Source organism: Falco rusticolus, chromosome 8 (assembly GCF_015220075.1).
Source record: "Falco rusticolus isolate bFalRus1 chromosome 8, bFalRus1.pri, whole genome shotgun sequence".
In the NCBI taxonomy this organism is placed as follows: Eukaryota; Metazoa; Chordata; class Aves; order Falconiformes; family Falconidae; genus Falco; species Falco rusticolus.
This window is the reverse complement of record NC_051194.1, coordinates 44690714-44716563: the sequence shown is the minus strand read 5'-3', so window position 1 is coordinate 44716563 and position 25850 is coordinate 44690714. Positions and strand designations below refer to the sequence as shown.

At 41.9% G+C, this 25850-nt stretch overlaps 1 protein-coding gene and 1 long non-coding RNA gene across 5 annotated transcripts in view; one reads left to right on the top strand and one right to left on the bottom strand.

The window, feature by feature from the left end:
• Positions 1-17230: 17230 nt before the first annotated feature.
• LOC119152166 lies at positions 17231-20760 on the bottom strand. The gene is made up of 3 exons (XR_005105705.1): positions 20466-20760; positions 18779-20339; positions 17231-18195 (listed from the first exon to the last, which is right to left on the bottom strand). It is a non-coding gene; the product is annotated as an uncharacterized LOC119152166 (long non-coding RNA).
• Positions 20761-20953: 193 nt separating this feature from the next.
• The window catches only part of TLK1 (tousled like kinase 1), a 70718-nt gene continuing 65821 nt past the window's right edge, over positions 20954-25850 (top strand). The window contains exon 1 of one of the 4 annotated variants that reach the window (XM_037397028.1): positions 20954-20972. Coding sequence is in view for 2 of the 4 variants with exons in the window: in XM_037397030.1 (XP_037252927.1) it covers positions 21170-21314 (145 nt within the window). In the remaining 2 variants the exon portion in view is untranslated. Of the gene's footprint in view, positions 21315-25850 lie in introns of all 4 variants that reach the window. The other 3 variants (XM_037397030.1, XM_037397026.1, XM_037397027.1) reach the window with 3 other exon arrangements.

Sequence of the window (25850 nt, the reverse complement as noted above, 5' to 3'; positions counted from 1 at the left end):
GAGACTGTGCCCTCATTTTCTGTGAGAACGTACAACATGCAAAGTTTGAGGTTTTAGAAGTTAGTCAGCCATGTGTGAGTTACCAAAACACAAGTTAGCAACTTATGTTAAAATTTGAAATGAGTGGGTTTTATTTGCTTTTAGCTCAAAACCGACTTTGTCAGTTTCCTCCCAACTGCTGTAAGACTCAGACAGACGATTTTACAACAAAAGGGAATTTCTTGACAATATTACAGCAGGATGATGAGAAGAATCTGTTTCTGATTAAACTTGGGCAGAGGACTGCACTGACACTGTCTTCAAGGGCACTGTTACCAGTCTGCCCCTAGCCGTAGGCTTCTTGCCCGTTGCTCTGTAACACCTGCTAAACTCATGAAGCTTCTCAGCAGCATGTAGAGGGAGTCAAGATCTCTGGGCTCCTGAAGGTAAATGTCTAATATGTGACCTAAAAGTGTATTTCTGCTGCCTGTGATGGATATAAAGAAAGCAAGAAAGTCCTGTTTTATTCCACTGGGAGAAAAATCAGTAGATGTTATATTATCCAGCCCTTTTTATTGGGACTTTCTTATGTGGTGTTTGGAGAGGACTGAATCCTGCTTTCAATTATGCATGGTATGCTGAAGGTATCGATTTGGGACTTTATTACCAGTCTTTATTATAATTTTTATTTTGGGTGCTGTCCTGCACAGGATCAAAACCAGAATGTGTCTGTTTTTCTTAATTGAACTTCCTACTGTTGTTTGTTATTTTATACCTACAGCGTTCAAAATGCTAGTTATTTCATGTGTGCTACCATTAATATATAATGGATGAGACCTTGGGACCATTAAAAAATATAGGATGTAACTGAGACGAGATAGAGATACGAGATGTGACTTAGTGATTGTCTAAAATATAGCCACCATTCCAGCTTAAACTCTTCAACAGTGTGACCAGTTGCTACATTTCATTTGAACCCTGTATGAAAAGAAACATGGAAAATGCAAAATATTTCCTGTACCCACAAAACTTATAATGCTTCTTTTCTCCTGTGGAAATGACTCCCCTTGTGTATTTAGCAATGAGATATACCCAGGCAGGTAGCCATAATTCCCAGTAGTACCTTTTGGGGTTTGTTTTCTTGTGCAATTTGATGCTGTTTTCATTCAGTCTTCTTCATCTGAAGGCCCTGAAGCTTCAGTAATTTCTGAAGATGTTAATTCTGAAGATGTTGCTGTATGAGTTGTGGTGTGTTGTGGGTTGACCCTGGCTGTATGCCAGGTGCCCACCAAAGCCGCTCTATCATGCCCCTCCTCAATCAGGCAGGGGAGAGAAAATATAACAAAAGGCTTGTGAGTCGAGGTAAGGACAGGGAGATCGCTCAGCAGTTACTGTCACCGGCAAAACAGACTCAACTTGGGGAAATTAGCTTAACTACCTTTAAAATCAGAAAAAACCCACCTTCCTCCCACCCCTCCTTTCTTCCCAGGCTTAACTTCACTCCTGATTTCTCTACCTACTCCCCCGAGTGGCACAGGGGGACAGGGAGTGGGAGTTATGGTCAGTTCATCATATGTTGTTTCTGCTGCTCCTTCCTCCTCACACTCTTCCCCTGCTCCAGCGTGGGGTCCCTCCCGTGGGAAACAGTTCTCCATGAACTTCTTCAATGTGAGTCCTTCCCACGGGCTGCAGTTCTTCATGAGCTGCTCCAGCCTGGGTCCCTTCCATGGGTGCAGTCGTTCAGGAACAGACTGCTCCAGCGTGGGTCCCCCATGGCGTCACAGGTCCTGCCAGCAACCCTGCTGCAGCGTGGGCTTCCCAGGAGGTCACAGACTCCTTCAGTTATCCTCCTGCTCCACCGTAGACCTCCTTGGGCTGCAGGGGGACAGCCTGCCTCACCATGGGCTGCAGGGGAATCTCTGCTCTGGCGCCTGGTGCACCTACTCCTCTCCTGCACTGGACTGGCCTTGGTGTCTGCAGGGTTGTTGCTGTCCCATAGTCACACTCCTCTCTTTGGCTGGTGCAGATATTTATTTCCTGTGCCCCCTTCTTAATACGCTGTTCCATAGGCACTACCACTGTCACTGATGGGCTCAGCCTTGGCCAGCGGCAGGTCCATCTTGGACCCAGCTGGTATTGACTCTGTTGGACATGGGAGAAGCTTCTTGCATCTTCTCAAAGAAGCCACCCCTGTAGCCTACCCTGCTACCAAAACCTTGCCATACAAACTACATGGTGAAATTAAATTTCCTTAGAAAATGGAAAATTTGTGTATAAAATATGCTTGTGGATTTCTCTAATGAATGTGCCAACGCCACAAAGGGCCCACAGCAGCCTCTTAGTCAGTGGCTAGTATTATGCAGTGTTTAATTTATGCACAAATATAGTCCATCTTTTAGAGGGCATCACTAATACGATGGTTTTAATATAATATAATAAAACATAACAAAATATGGTAGTTTTCTTTCCCATGATTCCTAAGACCCAAGCTCAAAATTAATATAACAAATGCTGTTCTGACCCACAGGAACCAAGTAAAAGTTTTGCCACTGACTTCACTCAACATCTCATCAACATTTCATAGTCAGATCTGCAGCTGTTATGCATAACTGTTCAGGTAGATCTGGTGACACTTTGATCAGTTTAATATCAAGTGTTGTTGGACTACATTTAGTGGGCCCTTCTTGATATTTGTGGTTTTAGTCTTCTAGATAGGAAAATGTAGAATCTTTCGGAAAAATTAAAAGTTAAGAGAAGATCGTGCAGCTTGAGTGTATTTGTGCACTGCTGTGTTGTTGGACTTTTTAAAATTAGTTTTCAGTTCTTCTCAGATGTGCTTTAGTAAAAGATTAATGTTGATGTTCAGCAGTCACAAGACAGAAGCAGTCCAGAGTCTGTGTCTGCTCCTTATAGAAAAGGCCTGTAATAGAAGCAGCAGGATGACTTAATACGAAGAATTTTGAAAAAGGAAACTAGGCTGCTCTGTGTTCTCATTTATTAGACAGAGAGAGGGAACTGAAGAGTAACCTTTAAGGAACTCAAATCGCACCTGAATAATTTGCATTTAGAATGGATGTTCCTTTCGTGTTCAATTGGTTTATTGAATCCGTGTCAGATTCCTGTAAATGCTGCACAGCTTTTGCATCTCCAGTACTTTGCCTAAATGAAAGACTAACCTTTGGAATCTGGCTTGGCTATATTACATTTATGTTTAGTCTAATAGAGGTGATGAAAGTCATTGAACTGAATGGCACAAATTCCCTTGCTCCTTTAGAAGCAGCTTTAACAACAATCTCGCTTGGATGTTCAGAGTGACAGGAATTAACATCATTCCTATACATAGGAACATGCTTCTGCTTGAAGCAGCCTTCACAAATTCATGTTTCAGTAATCTTCTACGAGGGCAGAGTGTGGTGCCAAAGGAGGAAAAGCTGAATATACTTTTCATTCCTGGGAGAAATTAAAAAGAAAGCAAGTGCTTTGAGTGGTGAGCAAACCTGCCTTCGTTTTGATTCTGCTGACCTGCCATAAAGAAACTTGAAACAAAGCTCATGTTACTGAACAAAAATATTTTGAAAATAAGTGTTTTAAGGAGCTATGGAGTTGGTGTGAATGTGGACTGAGTTAATTTTTTTTTCCTCTAGCATGCAGTATATATTGACAGTAAATTCTTCCTGAAGGTGGTGGTCATAAGAAGTTTTGCCCTGGGGGTCAGACAGAAGACTGTATCAGAAGTGTAAAAGAAATCTCACTGTGTATGTGGGACCTCTATGTAATACACCTATTTCAGTCCCTTTCTATTTCAGCATTTTTGTGTCAATCTCTCAGGTATCTTGTACAAAGTCTTTATAGACAAGGAAGTTTTTATCGAGGTGTTTGAGACCTGTAATGTTTTGGGATTTGTTTTTGGGTTTTATGCAAAAGCAAAATCATATTGAAATTAGACATGAATCTAGTTTGTGAATTACATTCGGGAAGTTCTTTGTGGAAAAAATACCCATAATCACTAACAGGGATTAAGGATTTAATATTTTACTTAATATACCCAGCATTAGACACATCAGATTGTAAGTAGCATTTCTGAGTTTATTCATAGCAGTAACTACTTGCTTATATTAAGACAGAGTGATAGTCTGGTTCTGATCCTGAAAAGCAGGAGAAAGCTAATGTCTTTGTGAACTCTGCACTCGCATTGTCTTTATAGGAACTTTGCAATAACAGTGCAATTGCTCTTTCGAGCTAGTCTGGGATCTCCTGAGTTATTCTGAATGTGTGCTAGCTGCAGTTATTGGTGTCCGGGTCCCCAGCTGGATTTTTTTCCTCTACTGCCCTGCAGTATTCCTTGCCGAAAGGGCCACTCTTACCCTTTACCACGTGAAGGTAGAAGGGCTAGAGTCTGGAATAACAGTACTGAAAAGCGAAAGCTTCTATAAAAGAAATCATAACCTTTTTTCCCAAAGAAAGCTATGTAGTCTTTCTTTCATATTGCTGAATCCCATGCCAAGAAGCTATCTAGTGAACAGTTTGCCGTTGCTGAGCATCAGGACCAAATAACAAGAGCCATGGATAATATAACCACCATCGTAAGGGGCCACTAAAGCCATATATAAACAAAGGATTCTCAAACAACCTGGGTATTTTGTATGTGTCACATCAGCAAAAAAGGCATGGCTGCAATCCTGGAGTTCAGTACAGCTGCTTAGCTGTAACTGGTTATGAAGCTGTATAAGAAATTGTCCCATCCTGGTGAAAAATCATCTCATTTCACTCATCATTTCACTCATTGTCAACTCACTGTTAGCTCATGGTTTGGTTAGAGCAGGGGTGATATGATAACATGCGTAGCGGTAACTTTGGTACTTAAGACTCACAGCTAGCATAGAACAATGCTGCGTATTCTGAGATGGAGGAATACTGCCCATTTGTCTTCTGTTCCTTGCTCTGCCTGTTCAAAGAATAATAAATCAGCATCAGTATCCTGCTTTTATTTTCTCTAGCCACTCCAAGAACGAATTTTGGAGTATTTAAGGGATCTAGTAAAGCTCAGAAATAAAACATAGGTCATCTAGAACAGCAGATCTTTCCACAGAAATAGCAAGTCTTGAATGTGTGAGGAGTTTTCTTTGGAAATGTTTCAGCTCTGTCATAGAAGCTACAGGAAAAGAACATTTCTTTAGTGTTGTGTGCTACAATGTAAGTACCCATATTTGTGGGCACATGTGTGTAAAACAAAGCAAAAATTCTAAAATGAAGCAAGCTGACTTGCTCCTTCCCAGCTCCATGCAGACAAAATCTTAGAACTGCACAGATAGCAGTTGTGTTGCTTTACACACACCTGAGACATAGTCAGGAAACAGTATAGAAAAGATTAAAAAATAGAATGAAAATATAGAAACTAATATGCAGAAATGTCTTGCTGCTATTTTTTTTGCCTTTAAATGAGGTTATAAGTAAATGAGTATATGCAATTAACCATGGATTATTCTGTACCCCTGAGCATCTAAAACCTTGATTTGGAACAAGTTTTACAGGATATTTTATAACTTTGGTTGTTTTTTTTTTTACTTTTCAATAACTCAGCATATGAATTTATGAGTGTACTGTGGTACTATCATCAAAAAGAAGATCAAAATAGTGACTAGAATAAGTGAAAAGGAGATAGAATTGGCATAAATTTGTATGGACCAAAGAAGTTACATTTATTAGTCAAAATACAACTCCCGTTGGGAACTTGGATAGGTATCATACAAATCATGATGGAATTGTTTCTCTAATGAAGGACTATTACAATGAGAAAGCAGGTAGTCTCCATTTAAAATAAAAAGCTAGGCATAATTGTATTAGTTGTTAGCATGCAAGCAGCTAAAGGAGCCCTGTGTGTTCTTAGGCACTTACCCTTACTACCTAAAGTGGAATTGTCTGATAGGAAAATTGGGTAGGACTTTCTGTTAAAAAAAATGCAAATTGTATACAGAGTTGTCTATATGAGTCTTATGACTGATTTTAGTGCTTCAAGGTTAAGTTTTGTTGGCAATGAAACAAATATTGTAGCTGTTCCTGAGGTCTGTGAGCTTTATTAAGTACATGAATAACAAATACACTTAATATATCTGATAGCAGACTCTGTTCCTTTGCTTCTCTAGGATCCTTAAACCTTGACTAAATGCCATAGTCTGAGACCGGCATTGCTTTCACTGTTGTTTCTATGACAGTTGAATGTGAATGGTGAATCTATCTTTGGAAGGCAGAAAATGAGATGCATTGTCTTTTAGTGGTCAGGTCTGATAGGTATGCTTTTTTATGTGTTGGCATTGAGTCTTACTCTCACTTTTGCAAAATCTTATATAAGTTTTCCCTAGAGAGACAGATAAGAAATAAAGGATTAGTACATCTCTCCATACAGTAACTCCTAATGTGAAATTCTAGCCCTATTTATAATGAGAGCTTTGTTACTGATTTCAGTAGGATCACAATTTTACCCCTAAGGTGCAGTTGTGCTTTCCTAGGAAAGCTAACGTATAAAATACAGCCTCCGCCAGTACATCATCAATGCAGTAGCATAGAAAGAGGATAACATTGAATGACATCCATAGCCAATAACAGCTGCTGCAAACATCCTGTCAAGCACTGTATTAATGTTAGTCACCAGCTTTCCAGGTTTGTCTAAGATTATTTTCTTCATACCTGAACGAGGTAGACTCAGGATGAGTTGGAGTTCTTTGTGGAAGTGTGGTTGGCATTTGTGTTTTGTAATTTTTTTTTTAACTAATCAAAGATTGTCAGATGTGGTAATGCTGCTTTGATTTTTATTAATAAAGCACACCATCTATAACTAATTTTTTAAAGCCCTTGAAGGCACTGTTTAATTTTTCAGCTGTTTTTTGTTCTATCTAGTTCTGTATTAGCTTCCTATCTTCAGGTCTTGACTTCTGTAAAGCAGATATTGTCAAGCACACATTGCTGGGAGGTATCTTGTACCTCATAAAAGAAGGAAAAAGGCTCTTGATTAGGATCCCAGTCTTCACTGACCCCACTGCTCAGTAGGTAGGGTGTTGTGGACATTAACAACGTTACAGAGGATCTTTGGCCAGTATGTTGGCTGCAAGTCATGGATTGAAGACTGCTGCTGCATATCTTCCAGGTAAGACTAACGTGCTCCTTTTGATAGGGCTTGTTTAGATGTCAGCTAAAAAAATAACTCCTTGACGTGTTTGCATGAGAATGACTCCTGTAGATAAAATTATATTGCCTAATAGTTTCCTGCAGCTCCCCAGATACTTGTTAGAGTAGTCCAAAATTTAATTCAGCCTCTCCCTATGAAATTGGATCTCTACTTTGTACTTCTGATTGCTTCTCTCAGCTCGATTAATAACGTGGAAGCATTTGTTCTGTCTCTGAAGGGTGTCTGGGTGCCTCCTGCCAGAACAATGGAGATCACCTTCTGCTGAGCTTATACATATATGCAGGAACAGGAGCCATAATGGATGCTTCAGAGCACTGTGTAATATCTTCTTCCAAATTAAGGAGGCTCTGACACATCAGTCAGTTTTTCCCTGCCTGTATTTGATTGCATACTTAAAATCAGCTGACTCTCAGATCAAGTGGTGCCTTGTTGCTTTAAGTTCAGCAGTGGCTGTTGTCTGTGTTAGGGAGGAGTTCTGTCACTGAATGGTAAAACAAGACACATCCTAAAGCTGGCCCTGGAATTTCTTTGCAGTGTTATTCCCTGAGAAACTTGAGCTTTCTTGATTGCAAATAGGAAAACTCTTGAAGGAGTGTGTGCACATGGTAGGGAGAACTTAAGAAGGGAAGAAAAGGATTTTATTGAATAATTTCAAAAAATGAAGTGGAAAAAAATGTATATATATCAAACCAGAGAGAAGCAGAACAGTAGTGTGAGGTGATAGAGGCCTTTTAGAGTCTGAAAGTACTGGAAGTTTTACTCGAGATTGGACAAAGTTCTGCACTGTGGTATTAGATGTCACCATCCTGAGACATTCAGCTTGGCACAGTGAGACCACTTCATTGCCTCATTTCATGCTAGTGTGTTTCAGGCTACGTGCTGGGTATTTCCAGTATTTGGCTTTTTATACTACGTGCAATAGATTCAATTTTCCTATTCTTACAGGCAGTATCTTCAGCAGTATGCCCTGAAATGCCTTATGGATTCAAGCTGTCCCTTAATCAATGATGCAGAGGGTGCGGTTTTGATCTTTTTCTCTAATATATGAACTATGATACTAGATTCATCCTGGCATACATCTGTCAGACCAGACTGAAAGCATTCAGTTAGAGACACTTCATCACCAGAATGGGGCCAACAAATTGGAGACAATCTAAAAAAGGGAGATTGAAATATAACATAGATGGGAAATAGAGGATATCTCAAAATAAGGTCATAATGGAGGACTTAAATTGCACATCTATCCAGACAGCAGCAGGACATCCTCAAAATATGCTATAGTATCTGCATACTGATACCAACTATTACAAATATGCAACAAGTATGGATTGTTTGTGAAAAGAACAGCTATAGGTCAAGATGTAACACAACAGAGAAGACAACTCTGCAAATATAAATATTTATTATTACAGTAACTGCTTCCTACTAAAATTGGCAAGAATGATGAATCCAACCCTCTAATATGTATTTGAGAATTAGGAAGCTAATGAGGGAGTGCAGCAAAAAGCCCTCTTCTGCCTTCTAGAAAAATCAGCAAAGCTAACATTGCTAGACCATAATGAAGAATGTGTGGTTAGAGCTACTGGGCTGCAGATCCACCACTAAAAACCCACCAGTGCTTGATACTGAACCAAGGAGTGAAAAATACAAAATAAAAAATCCTGCGTTGGCTGAAGGACATGCAGAATTCTTTTACGTCTGTAGTTTTTGTGATTGTTAATACTTCTATGAAACACTGCTGAACTGCCATAGAGCAAATTACAAGCAGCAGATGAATGTGTCTGGTTTGATCTTTGAGCTTCTTTGATTAGGTGCAGGTAAAAGTCAGTGTCATGTCTGCATACTGTGGCATGTTTTAATATCTGCTGTTACTTTCTGGATTGGTTTGCAGCTTGAGTCCTTAACTTGTGATTTATTTTTTTTTTTAATTTAGCCATTGATTACACCCCAGAAGATGTGATTCACTTCAACTACAAAATCCCTGCTTGTTGTGGTACTAACAAGCATTGTGCCTACTGAAAGCTGCAGCAGAACGGAAAGGGAGGAGGCCTAACAGGCTTGACACCATCTTTTGTCTGTGTTGCAGCAAGGGGTGAGGGAAAGATGTCTAGGAATTGTCTTATCATCATACGGAGAGATACACATACATAAGCATTTTTATTTGTTTATCTAATCTCTTGGATGCTTTTTCAATGCCTGTCTTAAACCTTTGTTCTTGAAGTAAGCAAGGAAAAACTGTATGACAGGCATTTAATTTTTTTCTTTCTCAAGAGCAGTTAGTGTCCCTTCTGTTGAGAAGAAAATGGGACCATGTGGAAAGCTAGATTTCAATTAACACATCAAAGGGCAGTTTGTGGGGTTTTGCCTATAACTAAGGTTTAACTGAGTTGCAGGACTGGGAATTTCGTGTTTTCCTATACGCTCACATATTGCATTCTTACCTCTCCTACTTCTCTACTTTTCCTCTGTTTCTCCAAAGGGGCCGAATGAAAGCAGTATAATCTTGTTGAATATATTCTATGGTTCTTGCTTATGAATTAGATGAACAGCTGCTGGGAACAGTCTGGGAATACTATTTGGTGAAAAAAAGAGATGAGACACAAACAAATTCCCTTATGATGCCATTCATTCTATATGCAGTATTATACCGGAGGGGCGGAAAGATGGGAAGGCCTAAAATTCAGTTTCAATATGAGCTGGTTTGAAAAGAAGCAATTCTACATACATTGCACCCACAAAAACTTGTATTTATAGGCACAAACTTTTTTGTAGGTAGAAACTGCACAGCTGGTTGTATGCATTCGTTTTTTTGCATGCATAAGAACTTACTTTTACAGACACAACCGTTGTACTTCCTTCTCAGTATTTCCCCGTTACACTAATTCTTACATTATATAGTTCATATCTTTTCTGTGTGCTTTAAACAAGGTGGGGAAGGGGGGGAAAGGCCTTCATTTTGGCATGCAGGACAATCAAAATTAAACAGACAAGCAGGCAAAAGGACAATCCACAAAATTAAAAGGGAGTCATTGGTACATGTCAGTCTTCCTGCAACATTCTCCTGCTCACATTTCTGCACTGTAAAAATCTGGCACGCAGTTGTGTGTTAAGGCTGGAAATTAAAGCAAATCTCCTCAGTTGCCTTACAAATGTCATACAGCAACTGAAGCAATGGGCATTTTGCTTTCTTGTCTTGCTACTTCAGTAAATTCCTTCTCAGGTCCTTTTCACCTACTAGCGTCTGGAAGACACACACAGAATTAAACACGCCTGTCTACAGAAACAGGAGACCCAAACATTAGGATTACATTAATCTTAGATAAATCACCATGCAGCGTAGTTCTGACAATTCACACTATTTTGGAAAAGTTGATGAGATTTTTCGCTGGGCGTCTTGGTAATATAGAACATATTATGGGCTTTGGCCACACATCCTGTATTTTGAACCAGATGTCTGTGGTTTACCAACTTGTTTCTTTTATTCCACTGCAGGCCAGTAGTAGGAATTGGATTCTTTTATTGACTGGTTGGTTGGAACACATGAAAACCCTCTTACGCTATGTACGTGTTGTAAACTACAAGCTTGGTCTGAAAACATAACCATTTTAGAGTTCTAGGGAAGTGATTTTAAATGAATATTTTAAAATGTTATTCTGGAACAGATTTTTTTTTCATGCTTAGATAATTGGAAGAGGCCTTCGTGGTAGTTACGAAAAACAGAAACAGAAATACATATTTTTTTTTAAATTAACTCTTACAAATCAACTAAAATTTTATTATTAGTTATGAAGACTTCAACAGGAATGATGTTTTTGTTTCTTTAAAGGGATTGCATTAGCTCTCAGGATGAAAGTGTCATCAGATCAACTGTAACTATAGCCTGACACTTTGCGCCTCTGTGCATGTGCATAGCTTGATACTATCGAAGTACCAGTAACAGTGATACCTAAGGCTACCGTGGATAAACACAGAAGGTTTCTGATGACAGCATCTTAAGCAGAAGGGAAAAGCTCTTGTGTGGTTTATGATAGCGTCATAACCCTGAGGTGCTGACAGAGCTTAATTCACAGTTTTTCTGTGAGTCGTTTTTCTGCATTTCATATATCACTTTTGTGTCTTGTTGAAAATCATAGATATTTTTTCTCTTTAAATAAAGCCAGATTAAAATTAAGGATTAACATCAAAATACCTTTTACTGCCCTGGTTATTTTAAAAGAATTCAGAATCTCAGTTTGATATCATAATAATTATAAAATGGATGTTTTGGTCAATAGACCTGTATTTTAAGAAATAATGTAATTAATCATGGCATTTTTTTAGTTAAATTTAACATAAAACTATGATTTTTGCCATTTGGTTGGTTTTTATCACTCAGTATGATATTTGACTCTATAGGGGATATTGAATGAAGTTTTTGCAAAGATACATATGTGCAAGCTGGCTAAAAAAAAATATTGATGGAATTTGCCATTATAAAAATCCAGAGTTTGTTTATCTGGGGTTTTTTTGACACATTGATGTTTAAAAATCGCTAAAGTTAGTGTTCTTTGTTTTATCATTTTCTGAATTACTACTTATTTTACATTTACAGGTTAGTACCACTCAGGCCTTGCCTGCCTACAGCAACTGTACTGCCTAAACTATAGCAACCAAGTTAAAGGAAACATGTTCGGTAGTACTGAAATCATTATAGGAGAGGGGTAGAAAAAGACCTTAAAAGGTCATCCAGTCCATCCCTGTTCTGAGGCAGGAAATGGGTAACTAGGTCATCCCTGACAGATGTTTGTGTAGGCTGCTGTTAAAAACCACAAATGAAGGGGGTCCACAACCTCTATAAACCTATTCCATCTATCTAGACTTTAAGTTGAAAGGGACTTTTTTGTTGTTTCTTTTTTTTTTTTTATCTGGTCTACTCTGCAGCAAATTAAGCTTGTTATAATTCAAGTGGATACAAAGAACTGTTGATCGTGGCTTTCTGTGTGCTGCCTTTTAAAACAAGTGTTTTCCCCCCAGTCGTCTTTTCCTGAACAAGCCAAGCCCCATTCCTTCAACCTTTCCTTGTAAGTCATATTTTCAAAATAACTTATCATTCTTGTTGATTTCATTTCAACTCCATCCAAATTGTTGAAATTGTTCTTGGAGTGCATTGGCCAAAATTGCACAGAACGCTCCAGCTGAGGCCTCAGCGGCACTGAAGATTGCAAAATAATTAGGTCCTGCATCTCACATACTGCGCACTTCCTAATACATCCTGGAATGTGAAATGCTCTTTCTGCAACATCATTGTGTTGTTGACTCATATTTAGTTTGAAATCCACTCAAACCTTCCTATCCTTTTCTGCAATCCTGTTGCCTTGTTAAAGCATCATCATATTATATTGATATACTCTGTTTTATTTTTGTCATGGGCGATGCTTAGTTTCCCTCTATGTAATATGAGCTTGTTGCATTTATACTGTTTCTCACATTATCTAGGTATTCTGAGTTCTGATCTGTTCCTGTGTGTTTGCAGCCTCCTTCCAGATTTTTTGCAAATTTTACAAGTTTATTCCCGGTTCTATTATCCAAGATGTTCAACGAAAAATTGAATAGGATGGGTGAGAAATCCCTGAAGGATGTTACTGCAGTGCCATCCTGCTTCATCAGTAAACTGTTGATAAATACTGTTCGGAAGAAATATTTAACTACTTGTGTACTGCTTGATTTCATCTATACCATTTCTTGTATTGCAGGCAAAATTAGAAAGGACCCAACCAAAAGTATGTTAAAGCATGGATATCACATTTACTGCTTTCTTCTTACTCAATAGGCCTGTTGCCCTTTCTGAGAAGGAAATCAAGAGAGGTTTGACACAATAATTATCCTAATTACATTTTAACATCTTATTACTTAATTGTTTTCTATAGTATTGTTATCTTCCTGCTTATACACTAACACTGCCTAATAACCTATGGTAGTATGCCTGAGAGATGGATGATGTATTTATGAGAGTTAGGTCAGTTGAACTCTAATTCCTAAGACAGGCCAGGCAGTATTTTCATCCTTCACAGTCTTCTAGGACCTCCCTTGTACTCCAAAAATTCTCAAAAAAATCCAAACAAACCCTAAACCACAACTCCCCCCCACCCCTCAGTCATCATGCAGAGATTATTTTATCTTTTTAAGTGCTCCAGGGTAATTTTTAGCACATTTTCCTATGGAAACACAGTTCGTATAACCACACTGTATGACCAGCCAGACCACACCATGCCTTTTGAACTTGTTGCTCACTTTCCAACTGAACTGGACTGAGAAGTTGTGGTATCAAAGGTACCACATTTCTACAGTTTTTGTGAAAATGAGCAGGTAAGTAGAGAGTCCTCCATGGCAACAAGGAATTCAGAGGAAATGAAACCATGATATTGGGCATTGGAAAACTCACAGAAGAACATTATGAATATTCCAGCCATAAATTTCAGTCTGAGCTTTTGCTCTGGGCTAATCCAGACAGGAGACACAAGGCTACAGGGAAGCAGGCTTTATCCATTGCTTTCTGAACTACACTTTTAAGTCAGCAGGATCAGAAACTGGCATGTCTTAATATCACTTAACCCATTCCCTCCCTTTTCTGGTCTTTGCTTCCGAGACCTTTGTTAAAATTAATTGCTGTGCATATCTGATGCTAAGATTTTTGTAGACACACTAGGCAAAAAAGATAATTGAATGTTTTAGTCTTCTCTGTGTCACATTATTTGCTGTCTGCCTTGATAGATATTGGATTTGAACCTTCCTTTGTCTCCCTTACTTCATGTGTGTGTGTTGTAACCTTTTATTGGCTTTTAGGTCCTTTCCTAATTTATCTCATTTTTCCTCTTAGCCTTCCCAATTTGTTCCCTGTGCGAGCTTGCTATTCTTTAAACTCATTTTTAGTCACCTGTTCTTGTTTCCACTTTTTTGTGTAGTTCCTTCTTTTTTTTTTATTTGATCAAATAGCTCCTGATGAAACCTTGCTGCTCTCTTTCAGTGCTTTCTTTGCATCAGGGTCGTCTGCTGTTGTGCCTTTAATACGCTTCTTTCAGTATCTGTCAGCTCTCCTATGCTCCCATTTCCTTCTGAATTTCTTCCAAAAGATCTACCCACCTATTCATACCCTAAGCCAACTAAAATCTGCTTTTGGAAGCCCATTTCTTTGTGTCACTCCATGCTTTCTTTGGCATCATGAATTTTATTGTTTTGTGATCAGTTTTTATATGTATACCTTCCACCGGTGCCTTAATTGAGAAGTATTAACTGATAAGGTAAATAATATGCAAAACAGCCTTTCTTCTCTTATCTCCTCAACTGTCTGAAATCACAAGTAGTTGTTCTCTGTACCCTTCAGGAATGTGCTGGGCAGCTTGTCTCCTGTACTGCGCTCTGTGTGTGTGAATTTGAAGGCCTTATTCAACAATTAGAAAAACCCCAGCAACCCTAAACTGGTGTGACTTTTGCCTGAAAAAAGCATCAAGACATGCCCCATTGCTATTAGAAACCACATATAGACATGGCTTTCTGCAAACACTGTCTGTCTCTAATGGCTTAAAATCAAAGGCAACAAAATAAGCTCCAGGCAAGACAGATACTTCAGGAAGGAAGATACAAGGTGTAAAGAGTGAGACAGCAGTATGAAAGATGTGTGGAAAAGCATGAGCTTAAAAAAAAAGATTGAGAGGAAGCCTGACAGATAAGAGGGGCCTGTTTACCTGAGAGCAGTGTTACAAAAGGAATAGTCTCAGTGTCGGAAGAAATTGCAGGGAATAGCAGGCAAGTAGATTGCAAGGGACACAGGAAGAAAAGCAATAGAATAAAATGAAAACAGACAGGTGGGGAAAGTGAATGTAGCATCCATCAGGATGGGGTTTTTAATTTCTTCACCAGGGAACATTTAAAACCAAATTTTTTTTTATTAAAATGACATACACAAGGAGGGATGGTAAAACTGTCCTTGATTCTGACTGGAATGTGGCTAATAATCTCAGTAGCTAGAGCAGGGAGACTGGAGTCAAGAGGAACATTTCTATGGTAAATATACCCCATTGTTTAGTTTTTCTGTTTGGTTTGAAGGGAGGCTGTGTGCAGGCTTCTTAGAGATTTGGAGTACAAATGGTGATGATATCAAAGATATGATAAATGCAGTTTATGACAATTACATGGATGATAAAAATAGATCTGTGCTTACATAGTGTTTGTGTCTATTTCGCGAACGTAGGCTTAATGTGATACCATTTTTTTCATTTTGGCTTCTCTGCATCTTGATATGCTGGTATATTTAGGGAAGATATTTTTGCTAGTATATTATTTATGTATGTTTTTGTTACCTTGCAACTGAGAGTTGCTAGCAAGTTCTATATTAAAAAAATTATTAAGCATGTAGTGCGGTATATGGCTCAGGGAGACAGCTCTAATTCAGTGAGCCTCAAAATTGATTTAATCAAGATCTAAATAACTTTTTCCTATAAAAATATTATTGCTCTAAATCAGTTCTAGAGAATTTTAGCTAAACTTGAAAATTAATATTAGTACAATTGCAACATTCCTATTTGCTCATAAATAGAAACGGTATGTGAGAACCAGGTGCCGAAGCTGTTACAATCCGAGATGGTGTTCTATCACAGCAATGCACTTGCTGTCACAGTCACTTGGCATTTTACCTTGTACTTGTGCCAAAATGCATTTTGAATCTTCTAAGCTGCAGGACACGGAGACTGGAAGATTCTAGTCGTCATTCCAGCCCAGACTGGCCAGGAGTACATTGATCTGATACTGGGAGGGTCCATACATGTGCTCAGCTGTGTCAGGAGAAGGAAGGACAGAGTGTCTGAGCTACAAGCTTCCAGTAGTCACCAAGTCAGAAAACAGTATTTTCTTCTCTCAAGTTATGTTTTCCCAGCATACCTCATTCCATCTAACCTAGAAATGTCATAAATACATCATTTGGATGATGAAATAATTTAGGTGTTTTCTACTCAAGCTGCTGTACCGGTATGTCTATTTAGTTACAAGAATACTTTTCTACTACGATAGTTAAATCAGATTGGCTGCTGGTATTGGCATACTTATAGGATGTGTGTATGTCCTTCTATATATGGGGTTGGTGAGTGCATGTGTATATGTGTGTATACATTTATCTACATATAAAATTAATATATATTGGTAAATACACAGTGCCTGTAATGGCTTATGCTTTAAATGTACTGCTACAGGTCTATTATCCAAAGTGCTAGGATGACAGGGAACTAACAAAGAATTTGAAGCCGCTGTAACAAACAAAACTGCAGTTTCACTGGCATTGCAAATAAGTGATGGGCTAAATCCTGGTCTAGTGGAAGGTGTCCCTGTCAACGGCAAGGAGGGGTTGGAACTAGATGATCTTTAAGGTTCCTTCCAACCCAACCCAGTTCCATGATTCTGTGATTCTATGATAAATCAAAGGACTTGAATAATGCTTAAAGAAGAGAATTGCTTGTTTGAGAAAAGGGTAAAACCAAGGCTGGGTTGCTAGGCTGTCTGTTGAAGAAGGTAACTTGCTCCAAGTCCAACAAAGTGGAAGAAGGCTACATATTTCTGATTAACTATATGAAAAGGTAAAAGAGAGACGTAATACCTTTGTTAGGCATATTTTAGAAATCTTGATCAAAAGAAGCAGGTGAAGGAAATAGATACCAAAAGCATCTGAAGAAAAGACACTAATGATCTCAGACTCCTGACGTTTTCCTGATCTCTAGCTGATAGAGACAGAGTTAAGTTTGGAAGCATATAGTTTAATACTTTTCCAGGGATGTTGTCATTTATGATAATTTCTGGAAACTCTTGCCTTTCATTCCTAGAAGCACAAGCCTGCTAAATCAAATTCCTCTTATACCTATGCTCCTTCCACTTGTCCCATGAATTTGACACTTTCCTTCTAATTATTGACACAATTTAAAAATGGTCTTAATTATAACCTATATGTAAACATACATTATTCATATAATCTACTCCCAGGTATTGCATGAAACCTAAGCCAGTGAATATCAAATAGATTTTCGTGGGGAAAAAAGAGAAGACATACCCAATTATTAAGAATATGTATTATTTGATGTTATTGGAGTACATATTTTTCATAATGACACCAAAATGTATTTGGTGCCTGTGAGGAGTGAAGATGAAGGTCTCTGAACAGGGAAGAAACTCTCTCTCTGTAATTGGTCCCACAGTCATAGCATATTCTTCCTCAAGAACATCTAGGATAAACTCAGGATTTTACCACATGTAGTGTTTGGAATGACGATTCTTTGTCCTGTAAAGGATGTATGTAAAAATTTTGAAATTGACGTTTGACCTGAGTGCATGGTTATCTTTATAGATACAATGCAGATGTCTCCAGAAACTTGCTCCTGCTGTAATCTTCCTTGTTTTCTCTATGCAGCCCATCAATTCTTTTGTTTAAGCCCTTTCCTTAACTATCTGCCAGTTAACTTCTCTTACTTTTCTAAAGATTTTGGGGTAAATTGCGAACTTACTGTGATAAAAATTTCTTGCACAAATAATTCCAGTCGCAAAGTTGAAACCTCTCACAATTTTAATGTGGGGTCTTTTTTTTTTTAAGATTTTTGTTGCTTGGCTTTTTTGTCTTTGGAATAATGAAATTTCATGATGCTTTTCTGTTCTTCAAGTGTCCTTGATTTGAGGGTTACTACTGTGATAAACCTTGTGAACTTCCATTTGACACATTCTCATGAGAAAAATAGCACATAGGCATTTCACTCCTCTCCATTTTGGTCTGAATTTTGAGGTCCTCTTCCTTAGCAGTTCACAAAACCACATCAGCTTCTTTGGGCTTTGCCTGGAGTCAAGCTTTCCCTGGTACATAGGTGTATGGCACCTTTTTCAGCATTTTCCAGTGCAATCCCATTGAAAGGGGATCTCTCTATTTTTGAGGATCCATTTGAGGATCTACCTCAAGTTATGCCTGATGTTGATAACGCAGTGTTTATGTAGGAAACCTTGATAGCAGACTATTCTGCTCCTGAAAACTAGAAGGCAAAGAAAAATTTGTAATATTTATTATATTTTTAAAAAAGAATGAGTGATACTTACTCAGTACTATACGAGTTGGACTAAGTCAAAACGTAATGTTTTGAGTGGGTGACACTGAGCAGACTCCTCAACACTGTGAGAGACAGGTTATTCATCTGGCCACTGGACCATAAAGTCTTATTGCAACATGAAGGTAGGGCACTCACAGGAAAGCATTATGTACATTTATGATGCTATGTAATAAGGGAAGACTTTTAGAAGATGTTTGGAAAGTTCTAAGGTGTTAATGAAGATGTCCTTTCCTGCCATGATACTATTAAACTGGTAACACTGAAGCAGCGTGGCTTTACAAATAAAGGGGTACCTTAAAATCAGCATCAGCTCTACTTCTACATTAAGAAAGCAATTTTTCTATGAACTACAGAGGGGAAATATAACCGTTCCATGTATTTTTAAAGTTATATAGATCGTCTCATCTGGAAATGATCTATATAATTCATGCTCTGCTTTCAGTCTACATCAACAGGTCACAAAACCAAGAGATATAGCTCTGCTATATTAAGAAAAGTAGATCCCAACCTGTATTTTGCAGCAGGTACCCATTTCTGCCAAGCAGCAGCAGGCACTGTTTAATAAGCGGTCTGGTGGGGAATCCTGCAGTACATCCCCACTCACTCCTGGTCCTTCAGTGAGGTGCCTTCTAACACATGATGAGATACTGTGAAGATCTGATTATTTTTCACAGTGTTAATTTATGACAGTTTAAAAGACATCTTGACGGTTTTATAATATTTAAACTGCGTGTCTGATAGAAGATGCAATGAATGGGATTTTCCTCTTCGTATCCTGTTCCCCTGGTCAAAGCGACTGATGCTTGCTTTAAACACGGAGTCCCAGCTGTATTAGTGGAATGACTTGTAGGCATTTTTTTTGTTGTTGTTTGTAAGCAAAAGTGGCAGAAGGAATGCTTGTTTATGTATCTTTTTGTAAGGCTAGCAGGGGTTTGTATGGAGTGGATGCAAATGAGTATGAACAAAGAACCTGAATGTCTTTAACTTACTGCGTCTTACTTGGCAGATTTTGAAAGCAGTGTGCTGCAGCAGGATGTACTCATCAGGAAATGAGGTGTATGTTCACTTATGCTATCATGTGGATTATGGGATTATGTTTTGTTTCTAACCTTGCAAGAAGTTTCTGTGCCAGCTGTAAAATATTAATATTGCAGTCAGAGTGAACTAGCACTGTTTTACGTCATGCCTAAGTACTAGCAATTTCTTGGTGTAATTTTCTTAGGTAATGCCTGAGAAGTCTCTAGGATCAAGTCCTTAAAAGCAAGTAAGTCTCAGTTGAAGTATCAAACCACTTCTCTCTGCCAAAAAAACCTGTATAGCTGTTACTAAATAGATAGCCTGGAACAGACTCATTTAGCAAGTAAACATACTGATTTTTACTTCAAGTTAATAGTGAATTGTGAAGAAACTCTCAGCTATGCTGTATACTTGTGGGAGGTGAAACTCTTAGATAATTTGACAGATGTCACTTTAAAAGGAAGAGACAGAACCGGTAATATCGGTGTTGTGCGCAGATCTGCAACCCAACATTAGTAATCTACTCCTGCCATTCTCAAACAGAAGCAGGGTAGAGGACGGCCAGGATGTCTCCATACAGCAGCCACAAAATGAGCACCATGCCTGGCTGAGGAATATACTTCTGTATACATGCAGAATGCAGTATGTCTGCAAACCATGGTATTGTTTTAAGTAATCGTTGTCCTACCTAAGTTGCGCTCATAAGCTGAAAGGCTTTGTTCCAGAACTGACTTTGCCAAGATTCTCACGTTCTCAGGGAAGACACTGTCAGTTTTAAGAAAAAGCCGAAAATTGGAAAACTGGGTTTAAATTCCGCTATGCCTGCACTTTATCCTAACTCAGGGTGGAGAGGTGCGTTTTGAAGGATGCACAGGTCAGGGCTGGTGCCTAGCGGGGAGCCCCCGCCTGCCGGGGGAGGCGGGGGGGGGTGGCCCTGGCCCAGGGCTCCCCCAGCCCGGGTTGGCCGCTCCTCCGGCGGGGGCTGCCTCGCAGGTGGCGGCTGGCGAGCGACACCTTCTCCCGGGTCCCCACGCCGCTGCCGCCACGCTGTCCTGTTCGGGGAAAAAGAAACGCGCTTGAAATCCGGCAGAGCCCTGGCAGCCCCCGCAGCACAAGCCGCAAAAATAACGTCCGCGCCGGCAAGCGCCCAGCTCAGCCCCGCCGCCGCCCCCACTCACCGCAGCGGTGGGCAGGGCTCGCCCCGCGCGGTCCCACGCCGGGGTGGCGCCGGGCCCCGGTGGCGGCGCGGACGGGCTCCCCGCCGCCGTGCCTGCTTTCCCCCGCGCCCCGCCACAACGGCCGTTGTGGCGCGGGGCGCGGGGGAAAGCAGACGCGGCGGCCGGTGCGGGGACCCCGGCGCGGGCGTACCGGGCCGCCCGGGCGCGCATGGGGGCAGCGGGCGGGCGGCGCGCTCAGGCCGCGGCAGGGCCGGGCAGGTGCGTGCGCGGGGGGCGCCGCTCCTCGCCCGCCGCCTCTGGGCGGCTACGGCACGGCTGGGCTCGGCTGGGCGCCGGCGGAGCGCGGCGCTCGCTCGGCTCGCGATCGTGTTTGCGCATGACCCCTCCCCGCCTGCGCCCTCCCCTCCCCTCCCCGGCGGCAGCGGCAGCGGCGGCGGCGGGGAAGGTTAGCCTCAGACACAGGCGGCTGCTCGGCGGCGGCGGCGGCCGCGGCGACGCAGTGCAGAGGTGCGGGCAGGTTGCGCTGGCCCCGCGCCCCGTCTTTCCCGCGCCCCGCCTGCCTCCGGAGCCCGCTCCCCGCCGGCGGCCTCCCCGCGCCGGTGTCGGGCCGGCCCCCCGGCCATGAGCGCGGCGCTGGGTGTCCCCCCGCCGCGCCGCCTCCCCCGCCGCCCCCGGCGGCTGCCGGGCTCCAGGAAAGTAGCTTGATGAGTGTCCAAAGTAGCAGTGGAAGTTTGGAGGGGCCGCCATCTTGGTCCCGGCTCTCCACGTCCCCACCGAGCCTGCAGGGCTGCTCCGCGGCGGCGGCCTCCCAGCTCCACGGCGCGCCGCCCGGCAAGCCGCCCAAGGAAGGTAACCAGCGCGCCGCGGGGCTGCGCGGGGGGCCCGGCCCTCGGGGAGGGGCCCGGCAGCCGCCGCCGGAGGCCGGTCCCGGGCTGGCGGGGAGCGGCGGCGGGAGAGGTCGGTGCCCCCGGCGGCGGCGGCGCGGGGTCAGCGCTGGGCCCGGCGGCGGTGAGGGGAAGCCTCGGGCGCTGGGCGAGCGGGGCCCCGCCGCCCCCCCTCCCCCCGCCGCCGCTCGACAGCGCGGCGGCGCCTCGTTGTTCCCCCACTGCCGCCGGGCCGCGGAAGGGGGATCGGCCGCGCTCCCGCCGCTGCCGGGCCGTCCGCCCGCCGCCGCTCGCGTCTGCTCCCGCGGCGGCTCTGCCGGGGCGGCCGCCCGCCCGCCGCGTCCTCCGCGGAAACGGTTCCCCTCCGCCAGCGGCAAAGTAAAAGTGCTGCGCCGGAGGATGCGGCCGTTGTTGCTGGATAGAGGGAGTCGGGCACTTTTGGCATCATGGAGGTGGGGAGGAGAGAGGGGCTGACGCCGAGGGCTCGTCCCTGTGGGGAAGGCGCCCTCGGGGGCGGCCGCTTTTACGGCCAGAAGTGACAGGGCGCCTTACGGCCACCGCGGAATGACTGCAACTTTCTCCTGTCCTCCATCACGCCTTGGATGATAATGTTTTTCTCCTCCCTCCCCTGCTCCTCCCCTCTTGTGTTACACCGACAGCGACAGCAGGGTGTTGTGGGTGTTTGCAGGGAATATCTGTATGAAGGTTATGAGCAAACAAGTCCCTTCGCTATTCCCTTTCGGGTATTGTCTGCTTTTCCTCCTTGCGTTGAAATGTGTTGCCACAAGATGTAGCAGTTATACAGCGAGTGAATTCCTCGCAGCGTTTAGCTAAAATAACTACTTGCTGAACGCCCGTTAGTGGCGGAGGAGAACTTTCATGCACGGCTACTTGTATACCGAGCAGTTGTATAATTTTACTTGATTTGCCCCAGTTTAATGAATACCATGTAGCATCTGCAAAACGTCACCGCCCAAGCAGGAAACTTGCTAACTTAAAATAGAAATAATAGTGAAAATGGGGAGTCTTTTGTTTTTCAGGTCTTCCTGTAGCTGCTTGGTTCCTTGCTTGCCTTTTTGTTGTGTTTTTTTTCGGTTGATACGCGATGTAAGGACTTGGTAACAGGGATCCGACATCCTGAAGGCGCAGAATGCAGCCTGTGTTTCTCCATTTTCCACACCAGTAGTTGTCAGACTTGTATCACTCTGTGTCACTTTTGCACACGCTCCTGCAGGTAGATGGATTGACATGAAATGCTCTAGAAAATACCTGGAAAGGGATTATGGTATATGTTAAAGATGCTGAATAAAGTGGCAGGCATTTTGTGCTCATCTTCTCTGGGAAACTGAAGCTCTTACAAAACCAACAGCCACTGGCCAAATGCATAGCTTAAGTTTATCGAGAGTAGGTTTCTTCAGTGTTGCAACACTTGTTATGAATATGCATGCATACAGTATTCACACAGTGTATATATGAGGTCTTTTTGGATGTAGTTCAGGTACCCGGTGTACAAGCCTGACATGATTACCGCAACACGACTTAGATATCTGTTTATTTTAAAGAAAAATGTTGTTCCTTCACTACCTCTGTTTCAACAAGGAAAAACATTTTTGTGAAATTAATTTTTAATGTAATGATTATGATGCTTTTCCCTTTGTTCTGTCTCTGTCTTACAATTCATGCTGTTGAGTTTTTCTGGGTACTGTAATTTACATCCCCTAATACAGATTCAGGGGTTACAGAGTAGTCAAAGGCCTGGTGTTTGCTTGGTACTATAATGTACTGTATTTGCACAGTGTTCCTGGATCATGGTAATTGCGCATCCTCACTGGGTAGCTCTATTAAAAAATCAGCATGCTTGCTGATACTCAAAGATGCTGATACTCAAAAATACCAGCCATGCTTGGGGTTGTATTTTATGTTCATGCTCGTGGGACGTTATCGGCACACCTTACTTTACCTAAGTAACATTTTACAGTGGAGTATCTTGCCAGAAAGCAATAGGCCCTGAAGTATAAACACGTCATCATGGTCACAGATACGTTTTATATACATGAAAGAATGATGTCAGATAAAGCTAATAAGTGTTCAGTATTTGCAGTGCAGTGTATTTATAGGAGTTTGTGCTCTCATCAATTCTGAACTTGTGATACCTTGTGATGTTACAGAGGTTATGAGCTTTGGAGCAGTGCGCAAGGCTGCTGGCCCATGCCGGATCAGAGCTGCATCGCTGCTGATGCCTGTACTGCTTTTGCGTGGGTAATATTCCCAGACACAGTGCGTTTGGCATTTGAGCTGAGCTTGTGGCCTGGCCTGGCCTTCTCATTTGTGGATTCAGATCCCTTTGGATGGCTTCTCTGACCGTTATGCCCATGTTGCCTTCAGATGTACAGGCCTTCACTGAGCACGCTATTGTGTGCTGTGGTTTATCTGACCTCACCTGTGAATCACCTGTGAAAGTTTGGCAAGACCCCACATCTCTCATGTGGGCTTTTAAAGGTTCTGATTTATTAAGAACAGAAACTCCCAGCACCCTGATTTAGGAAGTCCAAAAAAATATTCTCTGCCGCTGTAATACGGAGAAAGCAAGCAGAAAAGCTCTGGCATATGTAACTACTGCACAAAGTTATTTTAAAAGAACATGCAATGCCTTGTCAGTATCAAAAAGGGACTACTTGGGAAATACAGGTGAAATTAAAGAAAATAACCTTTTTTTTGAAATGTACTACAATGTTGCAGGAACATTTTTAGTTGGATGTTACCTTCTATATCTTGACTTACAGGGGCATCATGGCTTAGCTGTATAGATTTGAATTTATGTTTTAAGGTTTTAAAATGAAAGGACTGGGGTGCACTTCAGTACAATTGCATCTGTACACTTTTATTGTACCAGAACTGTCTCTTGTTTGCATTTCACAGCATAGCTTGTAAATGTCTGTACTTCTGTCAGTTGTTTTATATGCCCGTAACTTATGTGTGGATATGTGGTCACTCATTCAGAAGCCCTGCAGTAGGATGCTATCAGGAATTTAAGGGGACTGTTATGCAGTATTATTTTACATACAGTGTGATTGTGTGGCTAAATCTTGTGCTGTAGCTCATGTAATTGCAATGATGCAACTTCATGTTTGAAGTTTCTTGACTTTTGACTGCTTTCTGCATGTAACTAAAGAGACCAAAGCACATAGCTGGAAAGTGCTGTATTGTAGGTGGGGGATGTTCAGGCTATTGCTGACAAGGCAGAGAGACAGAAGAGATTTCATAGAATCAGAATGGTTTGGGTTGGAAGGGGCCTTAAAGATCATCTAGTTCCAACCCCCCTGCCATGGGTAGGGACACCTTCCAGTAAACCAGGTTGCTCAAAGCCCCATCAGACCTGACCTTGAACACTTCCAGGGATGGGGCATCTATAACTTGTCTGGGCAACCTATGCCAATGCCTCACCACCCTCGTAGTGAGGAGTTTCTTCCTTACATCTAATACAGAGCTACCCTCTTTCAGTTTAAGGCCATTACCCCTTGTCCTGTCACTCCATGCCCTTGTAAAAGGCCTCTCTCCAGCTTTCTTGTAGGTCCCCTTGAGGTACTGGAAGGCGGCAGTGAGGTCTCCCTGGAGCCTTCTCTTCTCCAGGCTGAACAACCCCAGCTCTCTCAGTTTGTCTTCATAGCAGAGGGGCTCCAGCCCTCTGATCGTCTTTGTGGCCCTCCGCTGGACTCGCTGCAGCGGGTCCATGTACTTATGTTAGGGGCCCCAGAGCTGAAGGCAGTACTTCAGGTGGGGCCTCACAAGAGTGGAGTAGAGGGGGAGGATCCCCTCCCTCAACCTGATGGTCACGATTCTTTTGATGCAGCTCAGGATGTGGTTGGCTTTCTGGGCTGCAGACGTACATTGCCGGGTCATGTTGAGCTGCTCGTCAACCAACACCTCCAAGATTTGGGACATACATGTGAGTGTCTTGAAAGCTTCTCTTTTGAGGTTGGGGGCAGTGCCACAGTGTCTGGTAGTCAAGCATGATGCATTGCGAGTTGTTTTTTGTGTGTGCTGTTGGCTTTGAACACTTCACTGAAAGCAAAAGAGAATGCCAAATAAAACTTTGAAATACCACCACAGGAATGTGATTTTCAGTTTTCAAATTTGAGCCCAAATTAACATGTGATGACAAAATGGTAAATAAGCTTATGACATATATTTGATACTCTTTGAAGAATTAATGTTGTAGTAGTAACTTTTGTTGGTGACTTTTTGTTTTAATTTGATAAATGTGTATTATTTGTATTTATTGTTATCTAAAATGTGATGGTAGTTGTTTGCTTGAGCACAAAGGTAAAGTTTATTTCATCCTTAAGTTTCCAGCCTAGCAAGTGTTCCCAGGTGCCGGGTTGTGTCACATATGGTACATACAGTATATTAGCCCATGAACGTGGAAGTTACCTGATCTTGTTAAAACTTACAGGGTTGTTTTCTTCCGTTCTTTGCTTGTAGTGTAAAAACTCAGCTGCTT